Raw genomic sequence first — 22,276 nt, 5'->3', positions numbered from 1 at the left:
ACCTCCCGTCTTTCCCCTGTGCGGGGAGGAGAATGACATTCTTCAAAGAAGAATATGTAAAAGCAATTCCTCAAATCACTTCATCATCATCATCATGTGTGTTTATAGAAGGATGTAACTGATGTGCAAAAAGAGCTCGTTATTAGACTCTGGAGAAATGAGCATACATCTTATGTTTGAGTCATCTTCAAAAACATTAAAAATCCATAATGTGAATGTTTTATGAGCTCATAATAAGGCACAGGATTTTTTTTGATTTTTTTACATCAAATAAAAATAACTTAAACACCAGGATGATTAAAGGTGCCGGAATATGTCTGAAGAGAAAGTGGCTACTACCTAAATGACTGTTTTTTTTAAATGGTTCAGATTAAAAAATAAAATTGATCTGGAAAGTGATCTTCCAGTAGAGAACCAATGGACACAGCTAAAAAAAAACTGCAAAAAACCCCCCAGAGTATCGACTCATGTAAAGAAATGCAGCATATATGAATTATTAACATGAGAACTGTGTAAGCTGCTGAGTATATAGCCAGTGACTCTATTCCTAACATACAGCAATGCATAAAAAGACAGTGTTGTATAGTTATCTTCCATAAGCAGTTAAACACTGGCAGTAACACCAGCGCTGCCAGGTTTTAATGAAATAGCTGGTTTTTGTTTTGCTTCTTGCTTGGCTCAGATTCAGCCTTTATGACCATGTTGAGGGCTGAGATATATCAAATTTTCTGCTTTCACAGTCACTGCCATGGGAAAATCACTTTATTACTGTGGTCATAATAGCCTTTTATACAGCTGGAGTATTGTAATTATGTATTTCAATGCCAGTTAAAATATATATATTTAAGAGAGGTTGGCACAAGAAACTGTAGTTTCAACCTGAAAGTCTTTTGTTTTTTAATAATACCTTTTTTTTTCCTTAATTATTTGTGTTTAATGTAACTTTTTAAAGTATTTCTTTGTGTAAGAATAATGCCCCATTTAACATGATAAAATTAGACGTTTTTAGAGATTCTTCTGACAAAGCAGTAAAGCACCAGGAAATCTATTCTTCTTCTTCTTCTTTTTCCCACGCTAATAGTGTTTGTGCCACAAAAAACTGTAAAAAAGTATTAACGTTGATGATATTTTTCAAAATTTCCACCACTACTCAAGGTTTCAAATCCCTTCTCTCGGGATAAATTAAATATTGATAACTATAAAATAATAATAACCGAAAAAATAATCTCAAAGAAAGGAGGCGATGCTAGTGCGTGCCGCTTTCCTAACATCTCCCTACAGCAAGACTACCTCACAAAATGCTTACCCTGTGATTTTATAAGGCCTATAAACAGCCCCTATTGGGTGTTGCTAATAGATCAGCAGTTGGCTTTTGTCATACATATTTAATAGCAATTATTTGCCTCTGTTTAGTTCACCAAGATCCTGCTTTAGACTTAAGAAATCCCCACAAAGAAATACAGGAATAAACGTGTGAAGAAGTGTAGCTACAAAGAAACAGGAATAACCAATAAAATGCAGAAATAGAGAAATGCAAGTTTATATACGGAAATGTTTTGTTTCATTAATTCGTTCACTGATAACTACTAATCACCGATTCCTCTTTTTACGCTCATCCTCACTCTTGTGAGCCGTTTGATAGTAAGTGCTCAGTATGATCTTTTCACCACAATAATTAAGTAATTAGCGATGAATATATCTCTCAGTGTGTTCTCCTACAATTCATTACTACCTATTGCAGAAATAACGCATTAGTGATTTATTAATTATCAGGTTTCCTCCCTCACTCGTTTTCTGCTTTCCATCAAAGACATTTGGGAGATTTTAAGTTTGTTTGTCTCCCTCTTTCAAACAGAAGCATGCACTTGATTTACCGACCTGATATTAAACCACAACAAACCATTAAAAATTGGCTTCAATATTTGTATTGGCGAGTGCTCTGCAGCTTATGTTTGGGCACCCGAGGGTCTAAATCAGTAATAGCCGCAGTGCTGGCTGTAACAAACACCATCTCCCGCAACAGATGAAATCTCCCACGTTTTTCAGATTTGGCAGCACCAACTGTTTCACTGGGATCCTATTAATATGGTGGTTAGTGGCATCCTTATTGTAGGCACAACAAACACAAGTCCTGAAATGATTTACTCACTCCAATAACCTTTTATTCCTTTATGTTTATGTATATCTACAGGTTTACCATTATAGTCGGTGATGCAAAGGCAGTTTCAGCTGTTACAAGCTGATTACATCACAGATTTGTGTCTGGTTTCCGGCTCTGTGGCGGTGCAAAAAAACCCAAAACAATCTGCTAGACTGTGTTTAACTATGGGAATATCATATCAGATCTAATTGAGTGGTCTGTGTAATTTGAACTTCCTCTGGTGAGATGCTCTGGCAAAAAGAATTGATTCTCCTGTCAGTTGGGTCTCGTATAAAGCCAGGCCTTTGACATAGCAAAGTTAGCCCCACAGTGTCACTAATAACTGTGTATCCATATCTTAATTGTTAGGTTTAAGCTGATAGTTGTATTTTTAGGTTTGAATTTGTGACAAATAAATCAAAAACTGATCACTCGGCTCTTCAGCCCTGCTAGAGACGCGGCTTTATAGACAGCATTATCAATCCCATGTCAAGCCCAGCAATTTGGCCCAGACTGAAATATCCCACCAATATTGCCATGAAATCTGTTCTGATCCCCTGACTTTTCCTACAAATGTGTCATTGAAGTTGGCATTTATGATTGGGAGTGTTAGGTCATGTCTCCTACCGGATTAAACATAAATAAACTCTGGTGATCCTTTAGGTTATAATGCAGGAGGAACAGCAGTAGTGGTTTTTGCATGTTTGTCACACTTTTTGTTTACAAATTATTACAAGTTCAGTTTCACTAGCAACACCCAGCACTGATTACTGGCAGACCTGTTGAATCAAGAAAACTTAAAAGTGAAGTACACTAAGAGATCTCAAAACACAACACATCATGCCAGAATTTAAAGAATTCAATATAAAAGTCATTGTAATCTCTTGGTCTGGAAAGGGTTACAAAGCCATCTCTAAGGATTTGGGACTGGAAGCAAACACGGTGGGAGCCATTATCCACAACTGGAGAACACTTCATAGAGACCAGCCAACCAAAATTACTCCAAGAGCACACTGACGACTCATCCATGAGGTCACAAAAGAACTCAGAATATCTAAATAACTGCAGGCCTCACCCTCAGTTAGGATCAGTGTCCATGATTAAACAATAAGAAAGAGACTGGGCAAAAATAGCATCTATGGAAGAGCTCCAAAGCTGACCAAAAAGAACAAAGAGCCTCACATTTGCCAAAAATGTCCAGCCATCAGTTCATGCTCTGAAGCTCAAGCACACTCGAGTTATGCAGCAGGACAATAATCCATAAAACACCAGAAAGTCCACCTTGACAATCCTGCAGTGTGGCTGAATTAAAACAATTGTCTAAAGAACAATGTGCAAAAATTTCTCCAAAGCAATGTGAAAAACGGCCAGTCACAAACACTTGATTGCAGTTCTTGTTGTCAAAAATGGCACAACCAGTTGTTAAAAGAGCAGTTAAATTTTCACACAGGCAGGTTTGGATAGCTTTTTAACCCCCTAATAAATGAAAATATCATTTAGAGTGTGCACTTTGTGTTTACTCAGGTTATCAAGGTTTAATTAAAGTGATAAGATGATCTGGAATATGTAAATGTACCTCAAGTACAACTTCACTGTACTGAACAACAAATCCCATTACTGCAGACGCTGCACCTGACCAGAAGCACCTCTTGCTATTTCATTAAAAAAATAACAGAAAAAACATTTGCATGTACTGCTGATGGGTGAATGTTCCTCTTATTCTGGTAATTAACAAGCAAATTTGCGAAGAAGTTCAATCTGAAAACACTACATATAGTCAGTTGTGGCATGTAGGGACTATTTGCAGTATAGGCTATATTTTCCATTTCAATTAAAATAACTCCAAATATTCATTAAAGGCAGATCTCTCGGATCACAAGCAACTACTGATTACATTATCCTCCTTAAATAAGGCTTTCCCACCTCACAACATCAGCGCGCTCTGCTTGGTGGTAGAAGGTGTAAATGCATAAAAACAAAGGAATTCACAGTAACTGCATCCATAACTAAAAATGGCTCCTATTGTGACAGAACTACATATTAAACTGTCTGATGTCGGATCAAACAGTGCCAACCCCATATAGATCTTTTAATCACAGGACCCAAAGTAATACCATACCTATGTGATCAAAGGATCTAAGTGAGGGCTCCACACATTTCTTTTTAAATGGAGAAATTTAAACTAACTTGATTAAACATAAAGTGTGAATATTTTAGCATTGCCAGGAGCTCATCGAGACAGCAGCGGCCATAACATGTTCTCAAAGTGTCACTGAACAATCTTATTTATTTATTGACGAGAAACAGCTGTAAAAAAAAGTTAGTGCCATAACAACTAAATGCTTGAGGGCTTAATGAAGTATTTTGAGTCTAAATTTAAAGTTTTCAGTAGTACAGTACAATACAGTACATTACCTTGTTCTAGGCCAGGTTCGTGTTCAGTGTTGGGTTAAAATCGTCTGTAAGCTCCAATTTTTTTTACTGATTCTTTGAATTTTCAGTACTGTAAGTGTTAAAAAAAAAAAAAGACATTCTGCTGAAGGAATACATTTTTACGTGCAACTTTTTGAGCTGTACGTTAGAAGAAAGAAATCACAGCAGTGCAAACAGTATCAAGTACCCCTGGAATTTGCACACGTTTAGTTGTTTGACTGCTGGACCTAACTGCACTTATAGCAGCCCATAACATTCAAATAGATCAAGTCTGAAGTAAATCTAATGTGTAGAGCTGCTCTCTTGGCGTATTTGTACGACTGGTTTTATGTTTTGTTTTTTATATTCTTTATACATCCCTGGCACTCATTCTAATGATGTCTTTGAATGAAGACAGCTCTTAATTAATCTACCAATTATGTGCTGAAAAATAGCCAAATTACATGTTAAGCCCTCCTTTTACATGATGTAGTTTTAGGTTTTGCCAACCCAGAGCCAGGCTATGTTAAACTTTTAGTTTTTAGTTCATTACTTCTCTGTAATTAACAAATAATTGTTAAAATGAACAAAGCTAATGTTTATGTTGGGATGTGTTCTTGAAATTCTCTTAATAAATTTAAATACGTATGACAGTTTCTTGTTTTTAGCTTTTAACATACAATATATTAATAGATAGAGTTCCCTTTTGCCTACCTGCAGGTGCTGCTTTTCTGCATCACCTCTGCTCTGTGATACCCCGACAGCTTGCAGAAACCATCATTGCTGTAGACGATGGGCCAGTCCACTATCTGAGCATTTCCCAGGACAAAGTTGGTATCTGTTTTAGAGTGAACAGGAAATAAAAAGGGCAAATAACTCGCAGCATTTCCTAAAAATAGCATTGTAGTGTAACATACTTCAACTACAGGGTAAGGGAAAAGACCTGTATCTTAAACTGAAAAAGTAAAAAAGTTATTGACCACTATCCATCTATATCTGTATCTCTCTTTCTATTTTATAAGCATATGTTTATCTTAGTAATATCTATCATTAAAAAGATTGGTGACTTAAAGCAGTTTAAAGATTTTTATTAGAGTCCACGGTCGCCTACGGCTCATTAAACACTCAGGGCAAGTGTAAACAAATGTAACCAAACATAAACTCTTTGCTTATGCAGAAAGCATCCAACTATCTGCTTCATTAACTTGCTTCTTGGCAGTGCAAAAACAGGTTTTTATTGCTTTTTTATATTTACCTATGTAGAGTTTGTAACAGGCCTAATTGGCTGCTTAATGTGTGTGTGTGTGTGTGTGTGTGTGTGTGTGTGTGTGTGTGTGTGTGTGTGTGTGTGTGTGAAAAAGTAGTTATGTTTGCCATTAATTTATAGATATAGAAAACTGTAAATATCTGTATCTACCCTTTATGGAGAATAGAACACATTTGTTATCATGTGGCATATTTTGAATTATTCAGAGTAAAACGTATTTGTGGCTAAATGTTAATAAGCTTAAATAACCAGACTCGCATGCGTACTTGCTTCCATCCTTTTTTCAACCTGTCAGCAGTTATATAATTAGCCTACTCAAGCTGTTACTCATGTCGTAATACATTAAATAAACAGATAGATTTGCTATTTTTTTTATTTTAGGGGACATTTTAAAAAACCGAGATAAAGTACTACATTGTGCAAATGACTGCAGTGGGTTTTTCTGGGAAACTTTGAAAAACTCAGACAAATTTTAACATGAATATGTGTCACTTTTACAAATAACATTTGCATTTAAATGACAAATGAAATAACTTGTGCATATGCACATTTTGATATTTAAAATGAGGAAAAACATTACGCATATAATGCCTGCAAGCTAGCTCACACAATGACACAATGTTCTACAGGGATCAAAAACAAAGGAAGATTTTGGTGATTTTTATGGATAACATAATAAAATAAAACATACTATGTAGTAGTGGACATAGTGATTTTAGCTAAGATGAAAAACTAAACATACAGGCATAGACTATAACAATGTCACAACACTGAGGTAAAGGAGCAGGAGGGAAGGAATTCAAAACACTGGGTCACAAAACACAGTTTATATATCACATCTAAACACAAAAACACATGAATAATCACTAAAAGCATGGGGACGATGCACAGAACATTTCATGCCAACATGTTATTTTGCAGTGAACACATGTTAATGTTGGGATCCTGGGAGGAAGGAGGCATAAAAGGAGGCATCTGTTAACTCACTAATGGGTTGCAGCAAACATTTCAGATCTGAGCTTTGTAAATTAACAGCATTTGGTCTAGAACATTAAGTGTTACATTACAAAAAGAGAGACACTGACGGGGGGAATATGAGCAGCACGCCAAATTAAACTTCATAGTACCTGTCTGCCTATGTGACAGTGTCCAAACTGAAATGTTTGAAAAGAAAAGAGGGTTAACAGATTACAGAGAGAAACATGCACTGAATGTCAAACAAACAGAGACACGCTTGTGTTTAACTTGAGTAGCTGCTGATAGACATTTAAAGCAACTATCTGAAAAAAAACTATTCTGATTAAGTTAACACATTAGTGGCCACATGAGTGCAGATAAAAACAGAAACAAGCATGCAAACTTAATCACATTTATAACCCTGTGATCAATTTTTTTAAGCTTTGATTTCATCTTTAATAACTTCTGAGAGAAATATTTGCCACTTTAGCTGCTAATGGATTCAACTTTCTTCAGCTAACATCAGCTTCACTTATACACCCATTGCCCCGCTCAGTAGCTACACTTGTTCAACTGCTCATTAACAAAAATATCCAATCAGCCAATCGGCAGCAACTTGACATATGTAGGAATGCAGCCATGGTCAAGATGACCTGACAAAGCTCAATCTGAACATCGAAATGGGAAAGAAAGGTAATTTAAGTGACTTTAAATGTGGTAAGGTCGTTAGAGTCAAATGTGCTGCAGGTCTTGATGGAGGTCCTAAAAATAAGCATTTTGGTTTAATTCGATAAAATGTGGAAAATGTGTAACAGAATGGCAACTGCATAACCTGACAGTGCACTACCATAAACAACAGCAGCTGTTTCAGCAGCTGAATAATCATTCTAACAGCTGATCATCAGCTGGGCCTGAACTGGTAGCATTCTGTTTTTGTTGATTGGTTATAATTATACTAATTTCTGAGATGCATTGTAACAGTTTTCGAGGTTTCCAGGACACTTTTGTGGCACCTTTACTCGAAACAAATAAAAGCGACCTGTTGTGCTTTACCCTATTTTATGTGGGACCAACCGTAAAAGCACCTAAAGTAATGCCAGCATTGCATTTGCACATAACTGGATGAGTTGCAAATATAGTGTAACATTATCAGTGTTGCTCAGTGCTCTTAAAATGCCTGGACTACATACACTCTTCTACAACACTGCTACAGAAAAACATAAATACAAAATAAATTGTATAGCTAACATGACTATGTTCTACAAAAGACAAGGTAAGTTTATATTACAGTATCAAATATAACACTAATATCAATGTAATCTGACGTTGTTTCAGCTGTTTCTTCAACCATGCCTATCTTATATTTTTTTGTTAGTATACTGTCATTTGAAAAGACAAGTAAACAGACGTATGCAGGTTGTTACTATGAACCAAATTTTGGGAGAAAAAGTTTCAAACAATGATCTCTAATCTCTATGAGCCAGAATCTCAGGCTTCAGTCTGTTTTTTTCCATGTGATGTTTCTATACAGTCGTCTTCTACAGGGGCAGCACGTAGAACTCTCAGTGCTGCCCCTCGGCAGGCTTCGAGATGTCAGCCAATCAGAGGAAAATAGACTTTAGTAAAGAAATCTAGGGATTGTTTTGGACAAGAGGACGAACTCAGGGGCAACATATAAAACAGGTATATCGAAGACGTTTTTTAAACTTTGAGACATGCAAAGCTAATCTAGTGGAATCCCAGAATAAAAATACAGAGGTGGAAATGAGCATAATATGTACCTTTTTAAGTTACTGACATGTGTAATTGAGCCATCAGTGCTGTTCTTTGTGACTGTTCGTTTCCTTTTAAGACAAGTGCTGAGAAAAATGTTTGACAGGTTTATTAAATGGGGAGTGTAAGTATAGTGAGAGAAGAGAAGATATCTGCATAATTTAAAAGTCAAAGTAGGTGGTGAACTGCTGGGCACGAAAATCAAAAAGTTGTCTTGAACACTGTCGTCAAAATATAGCACAAAGCTAGCTATTTAAAAATGAATGACTGGTACATAAAAGGAATATTTCATTGTTTGCGAATGCCCACCCACCACTGTCTCAGTGGCATCCAGCAGATTATAGTCTCGGCTCCTTTGTTTCAAGCTTGGGAGAGATTTACCGCTCACTAATCCATCATGGGCTGCCTAAGGTCATAAGAAAAACATATGTATCTGCTTTTGTTTTTAACGGGTGGATTTTCTTAAATATATTATACAGCTTAGGAATCCAGACATCACGCTGTAAAGCCAGCCTCACTGTGAAGAGATGCTGTCACTGTCTCTGAGCAGGCTGCTCCCTGTTTGTCATAACACATTTAAATGTAGATATGTGCAGCAGGAGCAGACTGACAGTGAGGCGGAGAGTTCATGCACAGAAACATGGTGGCTTCACATGTGTGAACCCCTATTTAAAAACAAAACAAAAACAAAAACATAAAGATAGTACGTATCCAGTAATTTTCCCAAAATGTGTCTCATGACAGAGGCAACAAACGCAGGTGGTTCTCTGTCACAGCTAGCTGTCAACTCTCCAGTCCGTGCTGTCACGTCCTGTTGGATCTAAAAAACACAGAAAAGCTACTTTCTGTGTTTTTACTGAAGCCAGAACAGTTGGCTTAACAAATCCCACTTGTCTCTATAAGTTTAAAAAAGAAAGAATCTTAATTTTAGTTCATGTTTTTCCTGAGAAGTCTGGTCTGTGTGTTTTCTTTCAGTGAAATGTAACTCAAAATGGTATAACAGAAAGCCTAAATCCTCTTTATTAACTGATTCATAGCACCAGTTACAACATGGTGCAAGGCTTTCCAGACTCCATGAAGAAAAGTGAACATGATAAAAATAACTATTAGGATTATGTTTGGACAAATGTCAACTACTTTTGGATACATTTTTAGATTTAGTTTAATAAATAATAATGCCTCAGATGTTGATAATAAAATCCCAACAGCTAAATTTCAAACTGACCTGTAACTTAAAGGGAAATTAAAGTGAATGCTATCAAAAGCAGGACTTTTCACTCTCTATATTATACTGATAATCTATTTATGTGAAAACTGTAGAAATAAGTATCATGCCAGACATTTCTGAGCCATACAGTCTTTCCTTGGACATTTCCAATGGTCTTATGTAATCAGTAGTACATTTAATGCTTGTAATGCACACAGTGAAAAAGTGAAAGTGAAAAAATGAAATAATTTTAAAGATGAATATGCTTACTCTAAATACATGAGTGAGATATTGACAGTCCTACTAGAAACATTAATCAGAATGTTTAACACCCAGTAGTTTTTCCCCTCCTGGTAAAAAGATCACAAAAATGTTACTTTAAAAAAAATCTCAATAAAGGATTCTTAATTAATTAGCCCTCCTCGTTATTTAGTTAATTAGACTAGTTGACTGTGTCGAGGCATTTATTATGTCTAGCTTTCCAAAACAAAGTAGAGTTCATTTTTAATGTTTAAATCGCATCATCCTTACCGTTCGACCGTCTGACAATATTCTCCAAAAAAGTATTCTGAGGGGCCACAAGTCCCCTCCGACCCCCCGCCATCCTGCCGCTTCACTCAGTCGTCTGCAGGTGAATCGTTACTCCGCAATCTGCAGTTTGTTTTCATGGTGTCTCAGGCTCTGAGCGGATTTCTTGGACAGAGGCTGGCTGTCTGGTGTGCTCATTAGCTACCTCCCAAGCCCGGTGTGGTGCGTTGGCGCCTCTTACGCACCTCATCATCCAGGAGAGGAGAGGAGAGACTCTGGGTTGGCTGTTATTGACTGGTGTTACTAACAGGACCTGGAGCGCCATCTGCTGGACATAATTATGCGTACACTGAAAGTTCGCAGTGGCTCCTGCTCTCAACAAACTGCAGTAGTGGAACTAAGAGCGTTTAAGTCACGCGGGGATTAGCAAATGAAAGAACCCAACAAGCACAACTCTGATGGCCAAAGGCGAAATGGAATCTCTAGGACAGACGTTTTGAAGTCATATTTCTCTTTGGAAAATAAATTAAATATCCACACAGAGGCCAAGGCAACTGCAAAGGGACTCAAAAATAACCTCAAAGAACTGAAAATGACCTCCAAACAGACACCACCCCCCAACTAACATAAAATATACATTAATAGACACAAAATCTTACAAAGACTACAACAATAGACCATGGGAATTAGGGCAAATCTTCTTAAAAGACCCTCAGTTTTTTTGGTTTTAGATGTAAAAGTCAAATCTCAAACAGTGAGGTTTAATCTCTCTTATAAGTTTGCAGGTGTTATTAAATTAAGAAAAAACCTTCCTAAAATCTCCCCAGGAGAATTCTGGTCAGTTAATTTGTAGGAAAAGTAATGCTGAACTTTGTGGTTTCCTCTTTGTTTACTGCCGTGAGCTCTTTCTAGAACATTTTTTTCATCGCCTCATAAATCTTGCTCAATTATTTCGGACTCGTAGTTGGCCACACTAAGACAGGCTAAGAAAACAAATCCTGCAGTGACATTTCCATCGAAATTAAAACAGTTTAGGTGGAAAGAATGACGTCATGAATGGTTTGCAGGTGAGGGCTTCAGGTTTTCTGTCCTCACAGTTTGGGCTCGCCTGTTGTTGCAAGTCTAAATCAGACTGGATGGCTACTATGGAAACCAGCAACCAGCCTGCACTGCAGAGAAGCTCTGGTTACCGCTGTTTTGTGCTACACCAATTAAAAAGGTGGAAAATGGCAGAATCTTCCTGCTGTTTTGCTATTTCACTGTCCTGCACACACTGATAGAAAGAGAGGAGCAACCAGAGCACATTATCTTCTTATATTATTGGCAGTTACACTTTAACCCCTCATGTAGCATCTGCAGGCATTATGCACAGAAAATCAAAGTGTTTATGCTCACCATGTGGACGTCATTGACGATAAACCCTCATTGGGGTGGGTACATGAGCCTGATGGCTCCATTTAAGGGCAGATGATTTCCGAGTCAGTGTTTGCTTTTCTTTCTTTCTTTTTTTTTTATTTGGTCACAACTTACTCCAGTCTTTCCTTAAAAGGATAATAATCAGGTCACCTGCTGGCTTTTCCACCTGTCTGGTGATATAATTATGAATTATTACATAAAAGCAATAACTGTTATCAGACAACAGTGTAATGCTGCGTGTGTGCAGATTGGTTGTGCTCTCACTGACAGTCAGTATCTTCTTTAGTGCTATCAATTAACTAAAACACAGATTTATGTAGAACACAAACTATATCAGCATCTCATACTATTGTTTGTGACACTTCTTTAAACCCTCATTGTAAAAAAAGAATTTTAACAAAAGTGTTTATACTATACAGTGAATTATTTCTTATATCCACGGCCAATACAGCATGTGTTATGCATTGTCTGCTTTATTGCTTGGAAATACTGAATGATGTCTTAAAGTAAACTACAGATAAATTTGCCTCAGGTCTGTGTTTCCATTTAAGGGCATGTAATTTGAGTTTGTGTTTGGGTCACACCTTCCTCCATGTCCTTAAAAGGTTCTTCCTCCAGATACGTATTGGTTCTGTCAATATTACTGATATGTGATGGCAATAACCACTGTTAGACAACAGTGTTGTGCTGCATCTGAGTTTTCATGAGGGCCAATAATCCAGAGTCTCTGGAGAGCCTTAGATTTGTGGCAATAGCAGGAATCATAAAGCATATCTTATCACAAGACTACAGAGCAGTAGATAAAATAACAAGGCTCATTACCTACAAACACAATTCCTTAAAAGGATCAGTGAATAGAACCAAAGCATTTCCTTTAGATTAAAAAAAAATATTCCTCCCACTCTTATAAAACTTCAAAGGGTCAAAAAGGCTTTACAGTCACAACAAATTAAAATGTGTTCAATTGTTTGTTAAAGTTACATAATTGCGCCCTAAATTCCCCAGATAATCGATATAATTTCTCAGTTTTCCTCATGGAATATACTTGTGCAGCTCATTCAGTTAAAGAGCTTTTGTAACCAGTGGGGAGGCTGAACTTAAAAGTGTATTTTGTTGTTAAGCTCTTAATTAAGGACGCACAGATAAAACGTGGCTTTTGAAGAGAATTTTATCCAAAGAAAGCTACATCGAAAGGAAGAATGCCAGTCACATTTTCAGCCGAACCCAAAACATCTGCGAACAGAGAGAGTGAGAACGGTCTTTTGGGAACACTTCAAGGTGGCTTCTCAGTTGACAATAAGCAAATCAGTAATAATAAGCCATAATAAACAAAAACAGGGCTTCTTTGGACAAATTAACTGTTTTAGATTGTTATACTATAAACACAGTCTTTGCATGTCACTTCACACGTTAACTTGACCAGTTCTTAGTGATTCTCAGATGACTCAGGTGATCTGTGATGCGTTTGTGTTCAGGAAAATTCGCAAAGCTGGCCTCCTTGAGCTTGAGCCAGTTCTGGGCTCTGCGTTCTGCTGCATGCCCGTACTCCTGTTCCTGGGTCATGTACGGCCGGCTGATCCAGTACTCGTTCTCAGCTTCGCGCTCCAGCTGCTTCAGTGTGTTGCGTTTCATTTGCCAAGTAATCTGTCGAGGCCGTCGATACTTTCCGATCCACTGCTTTCCAGGAATACCTTTTCGCAGAAGGGTGAGGGTGAGGAACATGATGGCAAATTATTTCTGTGAAAGACAAAAACAGCTGAAATTAGGGACTGCTGTGGTGACAATTTATGACAGCAAAAGGGCTTTGGTGAAAATATAGCGGGGCTTCAGAGACACATTCAAAACTGGCAGAAAATAACCAAAAGACAAAGTGATTACAAACTTGAACATTTTAAATGAAAAATGATTTCTTTTGAGAAAGGGCTAAAAATAAAAAGTACATTGAGGGAAAGCTGTCAGGTTATACTGCCATTAAATCCAATGAAGGTTGGGACAGACTGGCAATTGCTTGACAAACCAGTTTACTAAGACGTTTGGATTTTCAAGTTTTGTTAAAAAAAAAAGAAAAGAAAAAAAGCATACAATAAACAATTCCCATAATGCTAACTACATACTGCTATGAATCCAACTGTACACTGAGAAACTTCACTATTTCACCAATAAAACTTCATTTTAGGGGAAACTTTATTTTTTTACTTTAATCTAACAGCCACACTCAGTATGCGTCAGGAGCAATTCAGCGTTCAGTATCTTGCCCAAGGATACTTCGGCATGCAGACTAGAGCCAGAGATTAAGCCACCAGCCTTCCGATTGGTAGACAACCCACTCTACCTCCTGAGCCACAGCCCGTAAAAAAAGAAAAAAAAATGCTGCAAATGATGAAACATAAAAAGACCAGATTCAAGCCATCATGCTTCATGCTGCATTCAGATTTTCCTTTTAAAAAGGCCAAACGGAAAGAACAGAGTAGCTACCTAGACTTAGGAATGTTTACACTGCACTCCAAAATATTATAACTAATGGCGAGTTATTAAAAATAAATAAATAAATAAAATATGCACACTATGAATATCCTATACTAATCCTCTTGCTAATTAAAATAAATCTGACTTACATCTGAATCATTCATTTATTCCAACATTCACTATAAATATTGCAATGACATCCTTAAAGTACATTTTTAAGATAAGATACGATAAGATAAGATAACCTTTATTAGTCCCACACGTGGGAAATTTGTTTTGTCACAGCAGGAAGTGGACAGTGCAAAAGTTATGAGGCAAAAATTAGAATACAATAAGAATAAATACAATTTTGGGGGTCATGTTAATTGTGTAGTGATACTCGGATATAAAATATATTATATATGATATAACAGGAAACAACTAGGGTTATAATGCAAAATGAGGAGCCTGGTGATGTGCATGAATAGAGTGGCATGGGACAAATTTCTAGCAAAACCTACATTTGCCCCCTAAATTATCTGCTTCGTGAACCAATATCAAATGTTAATTATACTATCAAACATTTATAAAAGGTAAGTTTTTATCCAACGGTTTTACTGAGGTCAGATTAAGCTGTATGTGATTCATCAACTAAAAACAACCTTGACGCCCCACAAGTAAATGCCCTTAACACAGAAACCGTTATAAAAAGAAAAAATTCATAAAATGTATTAAGAGTCTAACCTTTTTGTTATAAAGGTGGGAAAATATTTAAAAATATGGAACAAGCAAATACCTCAGCGTGGTTTAAATGCAAAGCTGTAAATGGAAGCTCTAAACGAAAGCTAATGTCAACCGTGCTTCACGTTGCAGAACAAGGACAGTTTAAAAACGGATCATTTCAGAGTCACAGCAAGCACACAATGGGAAACCACGCATCTAATCTTTAACTTACCTTCTAACTGCGTTAAAAGCAGCCGAATCTCTGACCAGAAGACAGGTTCACTCAATTTGATTATAATACAAAGAACAAAAAAGGCAGAAAACAAGCCGCATAACTAGCATCCGCAGCTAACTTCCCGGGTCATTGGTTGTATTTCCGGGCAAACTATGGGGCCTAAAAAGGCCCAAAAGTCTTCCGAAATACGCGTTTGTTTCTTTGTTTTTAAAGAAAGGCTTAAAACTATTTATAAATGTGTAATTAGGAAATTATTAGAAAAAAGTATCATACTCTGAAATTTAAATTGTTTATCAGGTCGTGTCATTGCAAATTTACGCATCTGAGCGTTAAAAAAAAAAACTGCTACTTTATTTAAGTTGTTTGTTTATTGTGAATTTAAATACTGCAATTCATATAAACCTTTTTTTCTGATCAAAGTTTTTGTTTGATATCCTGGAAAACCCGCTGAGTCAGAGGTGGTGACTAAAGCTAACTGACCCACCAATGAACTCTTTTTTTCTTTTCTTTTTCTTTTTTTTACAGCCTCGCTGATAATTTGTCAGTCTCCTCCCATCATGGAGTGGCTTTAAGATCAGGCTCCCAGCGCGTTTCCTCAGTTCCTTTTCCAGCGCTTTCAGGAAGAAAGTCTAAAATGTTTTTCACATTATTTTCACCAACCACTTGGACGTTGCTGGCGATCGTGTTTACCCTGCTTTTGCTGTGAGTATTCTGCGAAGGAAACAAATGGGTGTCAAGCTTTGTTATTAGTTGTGATAGTTATTTGTTTATAATAACTGATGTCATATCGATCTCAGCTTTTCTTCTTTTTTTGTAACACAGGTATGGAATTTGGCCATATCGTTTTTTCAAAAAGCTGGGGATACCTGGACCATCGCCTCTCCCTTTTGTTGGAACAGGACTTGGCTTCAAAAAGGTAAGGAAACCAAACACCAACATAGTAATACACCTCACCTTACAGTAAAAAGGAGCTGACTGATGACTGACAATGAGTACCTGTCTTCTCTATTTAATTTGAATGCATACATTCTATTCTAAAACACAGTTTCCTGCATCTTCTTGTAGGGAATTCTTGCTTTTGACCAAGAGTGCCATGCGAAGTATGGGGACATCTGGGGGTGAGTTGTTGCTTCATGTGAAAGATGTTTTCAACTCATGTATCCAAGTACACTTAGCTGCACTTACGTGTCTTTTAAATAAGCTGTGCGTGACTAAGATTGGGAATATTTCCTGTTTTTATGAAGGTGTTCCTCCTTTGGACCTGAAATAGTTTTAAAAAAGTGCAAATCTCTTTTGGTTGAAGCATGAAGATCCAAAATGTTAACTCAAATGACTAGATGCCTCCTTTTTGCAGGTTGTACGATGCAAGAACACCGGTTTTAATGGTGGCTGACCCTGAGATTATTAAAACTGTCACTGTGAAGGAGTGCTACACTGTGTTTACCAACCGCAGGGTAAGAGACCCTTTGTATCACATAGCAAAGTGAAACCTACGCAAAGGGACCTTTGTGGGTTTATTTGCATGAATGTGTTAATTTAGCCGTCATTCAGTAGCAGGAATAGTTTGACTGCCTGACAACCTGCCTGGTTTTGCCGGGTGGGTACTAATGAAACATGGGAAATGGTTTTTTTTTTCTTCAAATTTGTCATTTGTACTCACTTATGCACATATTAAAAAACAGCATTACAGACATAACAGATGTGCTTGTTATTCTAGTTTGTTATTAATCTTTGTGCTAAATTAAGATAAGTTGCAGCTTGTTGTATAATTATATATTTGACAAAAAAATTACAATATACATTTCCATATGTATTCTATATGTACATTTTAAAATATTTTTTTTTACTTTCTTCTATGTATAATAATAATATGCACACCATAGAGTCAACCTAGAGATAAAGGTGTAAAGACATTACAGTTGCATTACATTATCTCAGCAAAGTTCATAAGTTGATGTTGGACATGGAGATGCTGGAGGAAGCTAAATTTAAGCTTTAAGTGTAATTTAATTTTCACAGGATTCTGGTTTTATGAATGGACCTCTGGATGATGCAGTTTCAGTAGTCAAAGACGAGAGGTGGAAAAGAATTCGGAACACCGTGTCCCCATGCTTCACCAGTGGAAGACTGAAACAGGTTGATATAATGTATCAGTTATGTTGTAACTCCAATTTTGTTAATCTGTCTTAAGGAAATTCTCTCTCATGTCTTATGAAAAGTTCTGTCTTTCTGGTCCAACATCGTTAGTTACATTGATGTATATAGTATCTTTTTTTTTTTTTTTAAATGACATCAGAAACAGCAGTATGCGACATTACGTGATGGCAGAGCTTCAGTTCATCCTTTGTCATTTTTTTTTTTTTTTTTAATAAATAGGACAGGGGGAATGAATGAGAGAAAGAGGGGGAGAGAAAGAAAGAAAACCAAAGGGGAGAAGAGACGGTGAGAAGGGGGGGGAAGAGAGAGAGAAAAAAAAAAAGAACTCCTGGGTCACCTGTGTGGAGAAAAAAAAACAAACAAACAAAAAAAACAAACAGAGGAGACAGCAAACAACAAAGAGCAACATAATAATAGAGAAAACAAAGCACCATCACAATAAACTAGCTAGTCATAGATATCAATATTTACTAAATAATAAACGATATTGTGCAGCACGCAAGATAGACAGCGCACAGTGTGCTTTGAGGCAGCAGCCAAGAAAGCTTTAGTCCGCGTCTGTGAATACCCATGTGTGCATACCTGTGTGGATCAGCATGCTTGCATTCCAAAGGTTTCTCCATGTAATGATCTGCTAGGGAGTGTGGGGGGGCCACAGCCCCGTCCTCCAGGGTGTGAAGTGGGTATGGAGGAGATCAAAACTCCAGACATCCAGAGGCCCCCAGAACACAAGAGACCATGGAAGACCAACAGAGGGGCAGCCGCGCCACTGTTCCAGTAAGAGCTGAGGAGAGTCCCAGATGAGGGCTCGCCCAGCAGCCGCGGAGCAGAAGTCAGGGGGAGTTGCAGTGACGCGCCCGTGAGCTCCGCCGGCCCCCAGCTGTGCCTGAGTGACCGAGCCCCAGGCCGAGAGGCCGGGGGCACCCCACCTCCAAAGGGGCCCGATGTATATAGTATCTACATATTTTTTTTTTTGTCTCTGTAAACCCACTGACATGCATTCCAAACAAAACATAAATAATATAATTCTCCTACTTTATCTCCTTGTTAAGGTTTATCCCCTTGTTGCTCGCTATGCAGACCGACTTGTTGCTAAACTTGAGGAAACGAATTTGGATGAACCCATCAATGTCAAACAGTATGTTGTTAATCTTTAATATGCCAGCATATTGCATTGTTCATCCTATAGTAAATAATGCTCTGACTTGTCTTTTCCAATTCTCATAGGTTTGTGGCTCCTTACAGTTTAGACACTGTGACCAGTGCTTCTTTCAGTGTGGAGACAGACTCCATAAACAATCCAAATGATCCTGTGAATGTGCAGGTCCAGAAGGTCCTTAACTTCAAATTTTGGCCTATTCTTTTCCTAAGTATGACCTCCTTTTGACCCTTATTCAAACTCCATTTGCTCATATAGTATTGCTAGGTTTTTAATTTTTGTTCAACTGCTCTTTTGTCTCCTTTCAGTGATTTTTCCCTTTGGTAAACATCTGCTGGAGCTCCTGAAGATTGAAATCATGCCCAAAGACAGCATTGACTTTTTCTACAACATCATTAAGAGATTTAAAACCCAGCATCGTGAAGATGAATCTGTAAGAATAACATTTATAAAAGAAGTTCAACATTTCACAAAATCAAAGGCTTTCTATTTTGTTACATTATATTTAAAGATTAATGTCTGTGAAGTGCAGCAATCAAGATCATTATATTAGCTTGAAAACAGGAAATGAGCTGCCTACCCTTTATCTACAAATTTTTGTTCTGGTTTATTTTAATTTGTATTAAAAAAACAAAACTAAAGATGAGAAATGTGTTTTTTTTTTCACAGGTTTAATAACCTGACTATTAGCTGGTCAACAATTGAAAACTGTGTTCATCTTTTACATACAGTCTACCCATATTGCAGATATTTGCAATTTTCTTCTGCTGTTGTCTTTCAGTCACCCATATTTGAGTCAATAGACTTTGAGCAAGTTTGCATTTGTTGCTGACACTGAATGTTGTCTTTTTGGTCTAGGCCCGAGCAGACTTCCTGCAGGTGTTAATTCAGAGTGAGATCCCAAAAAAGGAGTATAAGAATGATGAAGAACAGCCAAATAAAGGTATGTTTTTACCAGAGAGGTAATCCATAAACAGGGATATTATATCCCTATAACATCCCTGCAAATATTTAGAGACAGCCAGGCTGGCTATGAGTATCAAAAATGTACACCAGGAAGGTTGGACTTTAAATCAGTGTTTAACCAATACCAGTCAGTTATTACATTAGGAATACACTAGCTTTGAATATGATTCTGAAACTGACAAGGATTTTTCTCTTTTTGATAGGTTTGACTGAACATGAGATCCTTTCCCAGGCCTTGGTCTTCATCTTGGGAGGCTATGAGACCACCAGTACCACTCTTACATACATGCTTTATAATCTGGCCACCAACCCTGATGCGTTGCAGACCTTACACAAAGAAATCGATGCTAACCTGAAGAAAGATGTACAGTAATTTCTCACATAATTTGTCTTGTTACCGTAGCAGACAGTCTTATCACATTTTCCTTTTTTGTGATTGTGTGTTTTCATATTTTGCCTAGGCACCCATTTCTTATGAGGAGCTGACCGACCTGCAATACCTGGACCATGTTATACTCGAGTCATTGCGTTTGATTCCCACTGGCCCTCGGCTCGACAGGACATGCAGAAAAACTGTGCAAGTGCATGGCCTCACCATCCCTGAAGGAACCGTAATTGGGATTCCTGTGTGGCTGTTGCACAAAGACCCACGCTACTGGAACTCACCTGAGCTTTTCAGACCAGAGAGGTAAATCTGCAATCTTATCAAGAACCAATCTTGGTTAAATCTTGGAAACTATTACTAAAGAAAGGGTGCTTTACAAGGTTTATTTCTATAGACTAAGCCACTCATATCACTTTGTCTTTGTAAACCTTACAAACAAATCTGACATAAATGCTGAAATACCGTTGGGTTTTCTGACAAGAAGTGACTCAAAGACATCTACACAATCATCACAACAAGACAAAGCAAGGCTGTATCGAAATTAGTTATAGATTTATTTGAAATACATTTATAAAAAGATTCAATTTCTTTTCATCTTTTTTAGATTTCTGTGTATTTGCATAATTCCTTCTATTTAAATATATACAAATTATAGTTCCCATCAGTTTATTCTTAATATTTCAAGTAATGAAGTGATGACATTTTGACATTTTTGAAAATTTAATGAAAATCAAAAACTTGAATCTCTCATTTGTAACACTCAGGTTCTCTTAATTGGATAGTTTGCAACAGTCCCTTTGGCAGCAGGTTCCACACATGGATTTTGGGCCATTCATCCCATTTATCCTGACAGATCCTCTCGAGCAGACTTCATGAGAAGTTTTAGGTCCCTTTACTTTTAGTCAAGGATAGCCAGAGACTTATCCAGTGGTGTCTTAAGACTGTGTTAAAGCTTCATCAGGATGTGATTTAGGAGACGCCGAATCTTATCTCATTATAGACACCCAAAAACTTTCTGTAGTCCAGGGGCCACGCTGTGCTGTAGAGGGTTAACAGTATTTGTTTTTGTGTTAGAGCACTGAAGTTAAAACTACAAATATTCTTACTGAATACTACACCTGAAATTAATGTAAAAAAAAAAAAGAATTCAACAGAGGATTTTTTTGCTACTGTTTCGAGTAGCTAGATTAACTGCATCCTCTGTAACAGCATGCAGAGCCTTTTCCTTTTACGTAGTAACTCCATGATTTTAAAGGCTTATTTGATCTGTATCTGCAGGTTCAGTAAAGACAGCGGAGAGGAGGTGAACCCATATGCGTACATGCCGTTTGGACTTGGCCCTCGTAACTGCGTTGGGATGCGCTACGCCCTCCTCGTCATGAAGATGATTATTGTCCGTCTCTTGCAGAAGTACACTTTGGAAACGTGCAAAGAGACCATGGTAAGAGCAACACTCCTCCACATTCAGACTATGATGCTACTTTTTTGTCCTGTCCCTGATGTTACATCCATTTCTTTTCTCTTCTTTAGATTCCACTTCAGTTTGACTGGAAGTTTCAGCCAGTTCAGCCTGTAAAACTCAAGATTGTTCCCAGAAATCAGTAGTCTAAGAGGGAACATCTTCAAATCCCATCAAACATGTTATTTTATGCTTTTGCTTTAACGTGAGGGAACTGCTGCCAGGAATGACATTGTTCATGTAATTTCTTTTTTCAGCTGCTATTTTGATGAATCAAATGTATTTTAATTCCCTTTTTTTACTGTGTTGAATGTTTAATCTGACTTTTCTGTGTTCAAAAAACACATCTACCTTTGCTATTTCTCCTTTTATAGTTAATTGCATGAATTTCTTGATGACATTCTTGGACTTGTGACTTCTGAAAAGTGCAAACATGCATATTATCTTTTGACACTTCTGCTTTATGGGTCACATTTCTTCCTTGTTTGGTTTCTTTTTTTGTGTCAGTTTGGTAGAAATTGGTGTCTGTTCATGTATGAGCTTCGTGATGCAATAAATACAGTTACAACTAGAAATTCAGAGTCTTGTGAAAGTCTGTCTTGAGACTGTCAGGGCCATGAAATAAGCTCCTGGCAGTGAACACACATCTCCCTGATGCATGTAGCTTATTATTGGTGGCAGTGGCGGTCCTAGCCTATTTAGCGCCCTGGGCGAACACTCCCTCTGATTGTTTCAGGATGGCCTGCCATTATCCAATGACACATCTGCTTACCTGTATCTTTTGCTCGTTTCTCCTCCTCTTTTCTCATTTTTATAAACTGAGCACCTGATGGCTTTGAACTTTTCTTGTCCATCTTCCATTGGTTTTAATTTTGCACTCCAGTATGAACACCCATCCCCCAACACAAGGATCACCACAACATAACCTAACAGACCTACACCTTAGTTCACAGATTCGATTTGTCTAGGGTTTATTTCTGGGATTTCACACAACCCAGGATTCAAATCATGATTACATAATGGGCTTGGATTTACAGCATTACGATT

The 22,276-nt window shown here is 37.4% G+C and overlaps 3 protein-coding genes across 6 annotated transcripts in view; 1 reads left to right on the top strand and 2 right to left on the bottom strand.

The window, feature by feature from the left end:
* The window catches only part of kcnh1a (potassium voltage-gated channel, subfamily H (eag-related), member 1a), a 61,526-nt gene extending 48,818 nt beyond the window's left edge, over positions 1 to 12,708 (bottom strand). For 2 of the 4 annotated variants that reach the window (XM_085296328.1, XM_085296330.1), the window contains exons 1-3: positions 10,288 to 12,708; positions 6,947 to 6,973; positions 5,267 to 5,390 (exon numbers count right to left, since the gene is read on the bottom strand). In XM_085296328.1, the coding sequence (XP_085152454.1) occupies positions 5,267 to 5,390; positions 6,947 to 6,973; positions 10,288 to 10,360 (224 nt within the window). In that variant the 5' untranslated portion in view covers positions 10,361 to 12,708. The remainder of the gene's footprint in view (positions 1 to 5,266; positions 5,391 to 6,946; positions 6,974 to 10,287) is intronic. The other 2 variants (XM_085296329.1, XM_085296331.1) reach the window with 2 other exon arrangements.
* A 142-nt stretch (positions 12,709 to 12,850) lies between these two features.
* Positions 12,851 to 15,258, bottom strand: mrpl57 (mitochondrial ribosomal protein L57). Its single transcript, XM_085296333.1, has 2 exons — positions 15,101 to 15,258; positions 12,851 to 13,437 (listed from the first exon to the last, which is right to left on the bottom strand). The coding sequence occupies exon 2, from the start codon at positions 13,420 to 13,422 to the stop codon at positions 13,111 to 13,113; it is 312 nt and encodes a 103-aa protein (XP_085152459.1). The 5' UTR covers positions 13,423 to 13,437; positions 15,101 to 15,258; the 3' UTR covers positions 12,851 to 13,110.
* Positions 15,259 to 15,638: 380 nt separating this feature from the next.
* Positions 15,639 to 21,804, top strand: LOC146560838 (cytochrome P450 3A40-like). Its single transcript, XM_085296332.1, has 13 exons — positions 15,639 to 15,805; positions 15,926 to 16,019; positions 16,169 to 16,221; positions 16,458 to 16,557; positions 17,123 to 17,239; positions 18,313 to 18,398; positions 18,488 to 18,630; positions 18,728 to 18,852; positions 19,278 to 19,362; positions 19,589 to 19,749; positions 19,847 to 20,073; positions 21,049 to 21,211; positions 21,301 to 21,804. Exons 1-13 carry the CDS (start codon positions 15,738 to 15,740, stop codon positions 21,373 to 21,375), a joined length of 1,497 nt encoding a protein of 498 aa, XP_085152458.1. The 5' UTR covers positions 15,639 to 15,737; the 3' UTR covers positions 21,376 to 21,804.
* Positions 21,805 to 22,276: the final 472 nt, after the last annotated feature.

Source organism: Mchenga conophoros, linkage group LG13 (genome assembly GCF_057382185.1).
Source record: "Mchenga conophoros isolate Kocher_MC1m ecotype Shallow Benthic linkage group LG13, M_conophoros_male_GT1.1, whole genome shotgun sequence".
NCBI lineage: Eukaryota > Metazoa > Chordata > Actinopteri > Cichliformes > Cichlidae > Mchenga > Mchenga conophoros.
The sequence above is the reverse complement of the archived record's forward strand: the minus strand, read 5'-3'. Positions and strand labels throughout refer to the sequence as shown.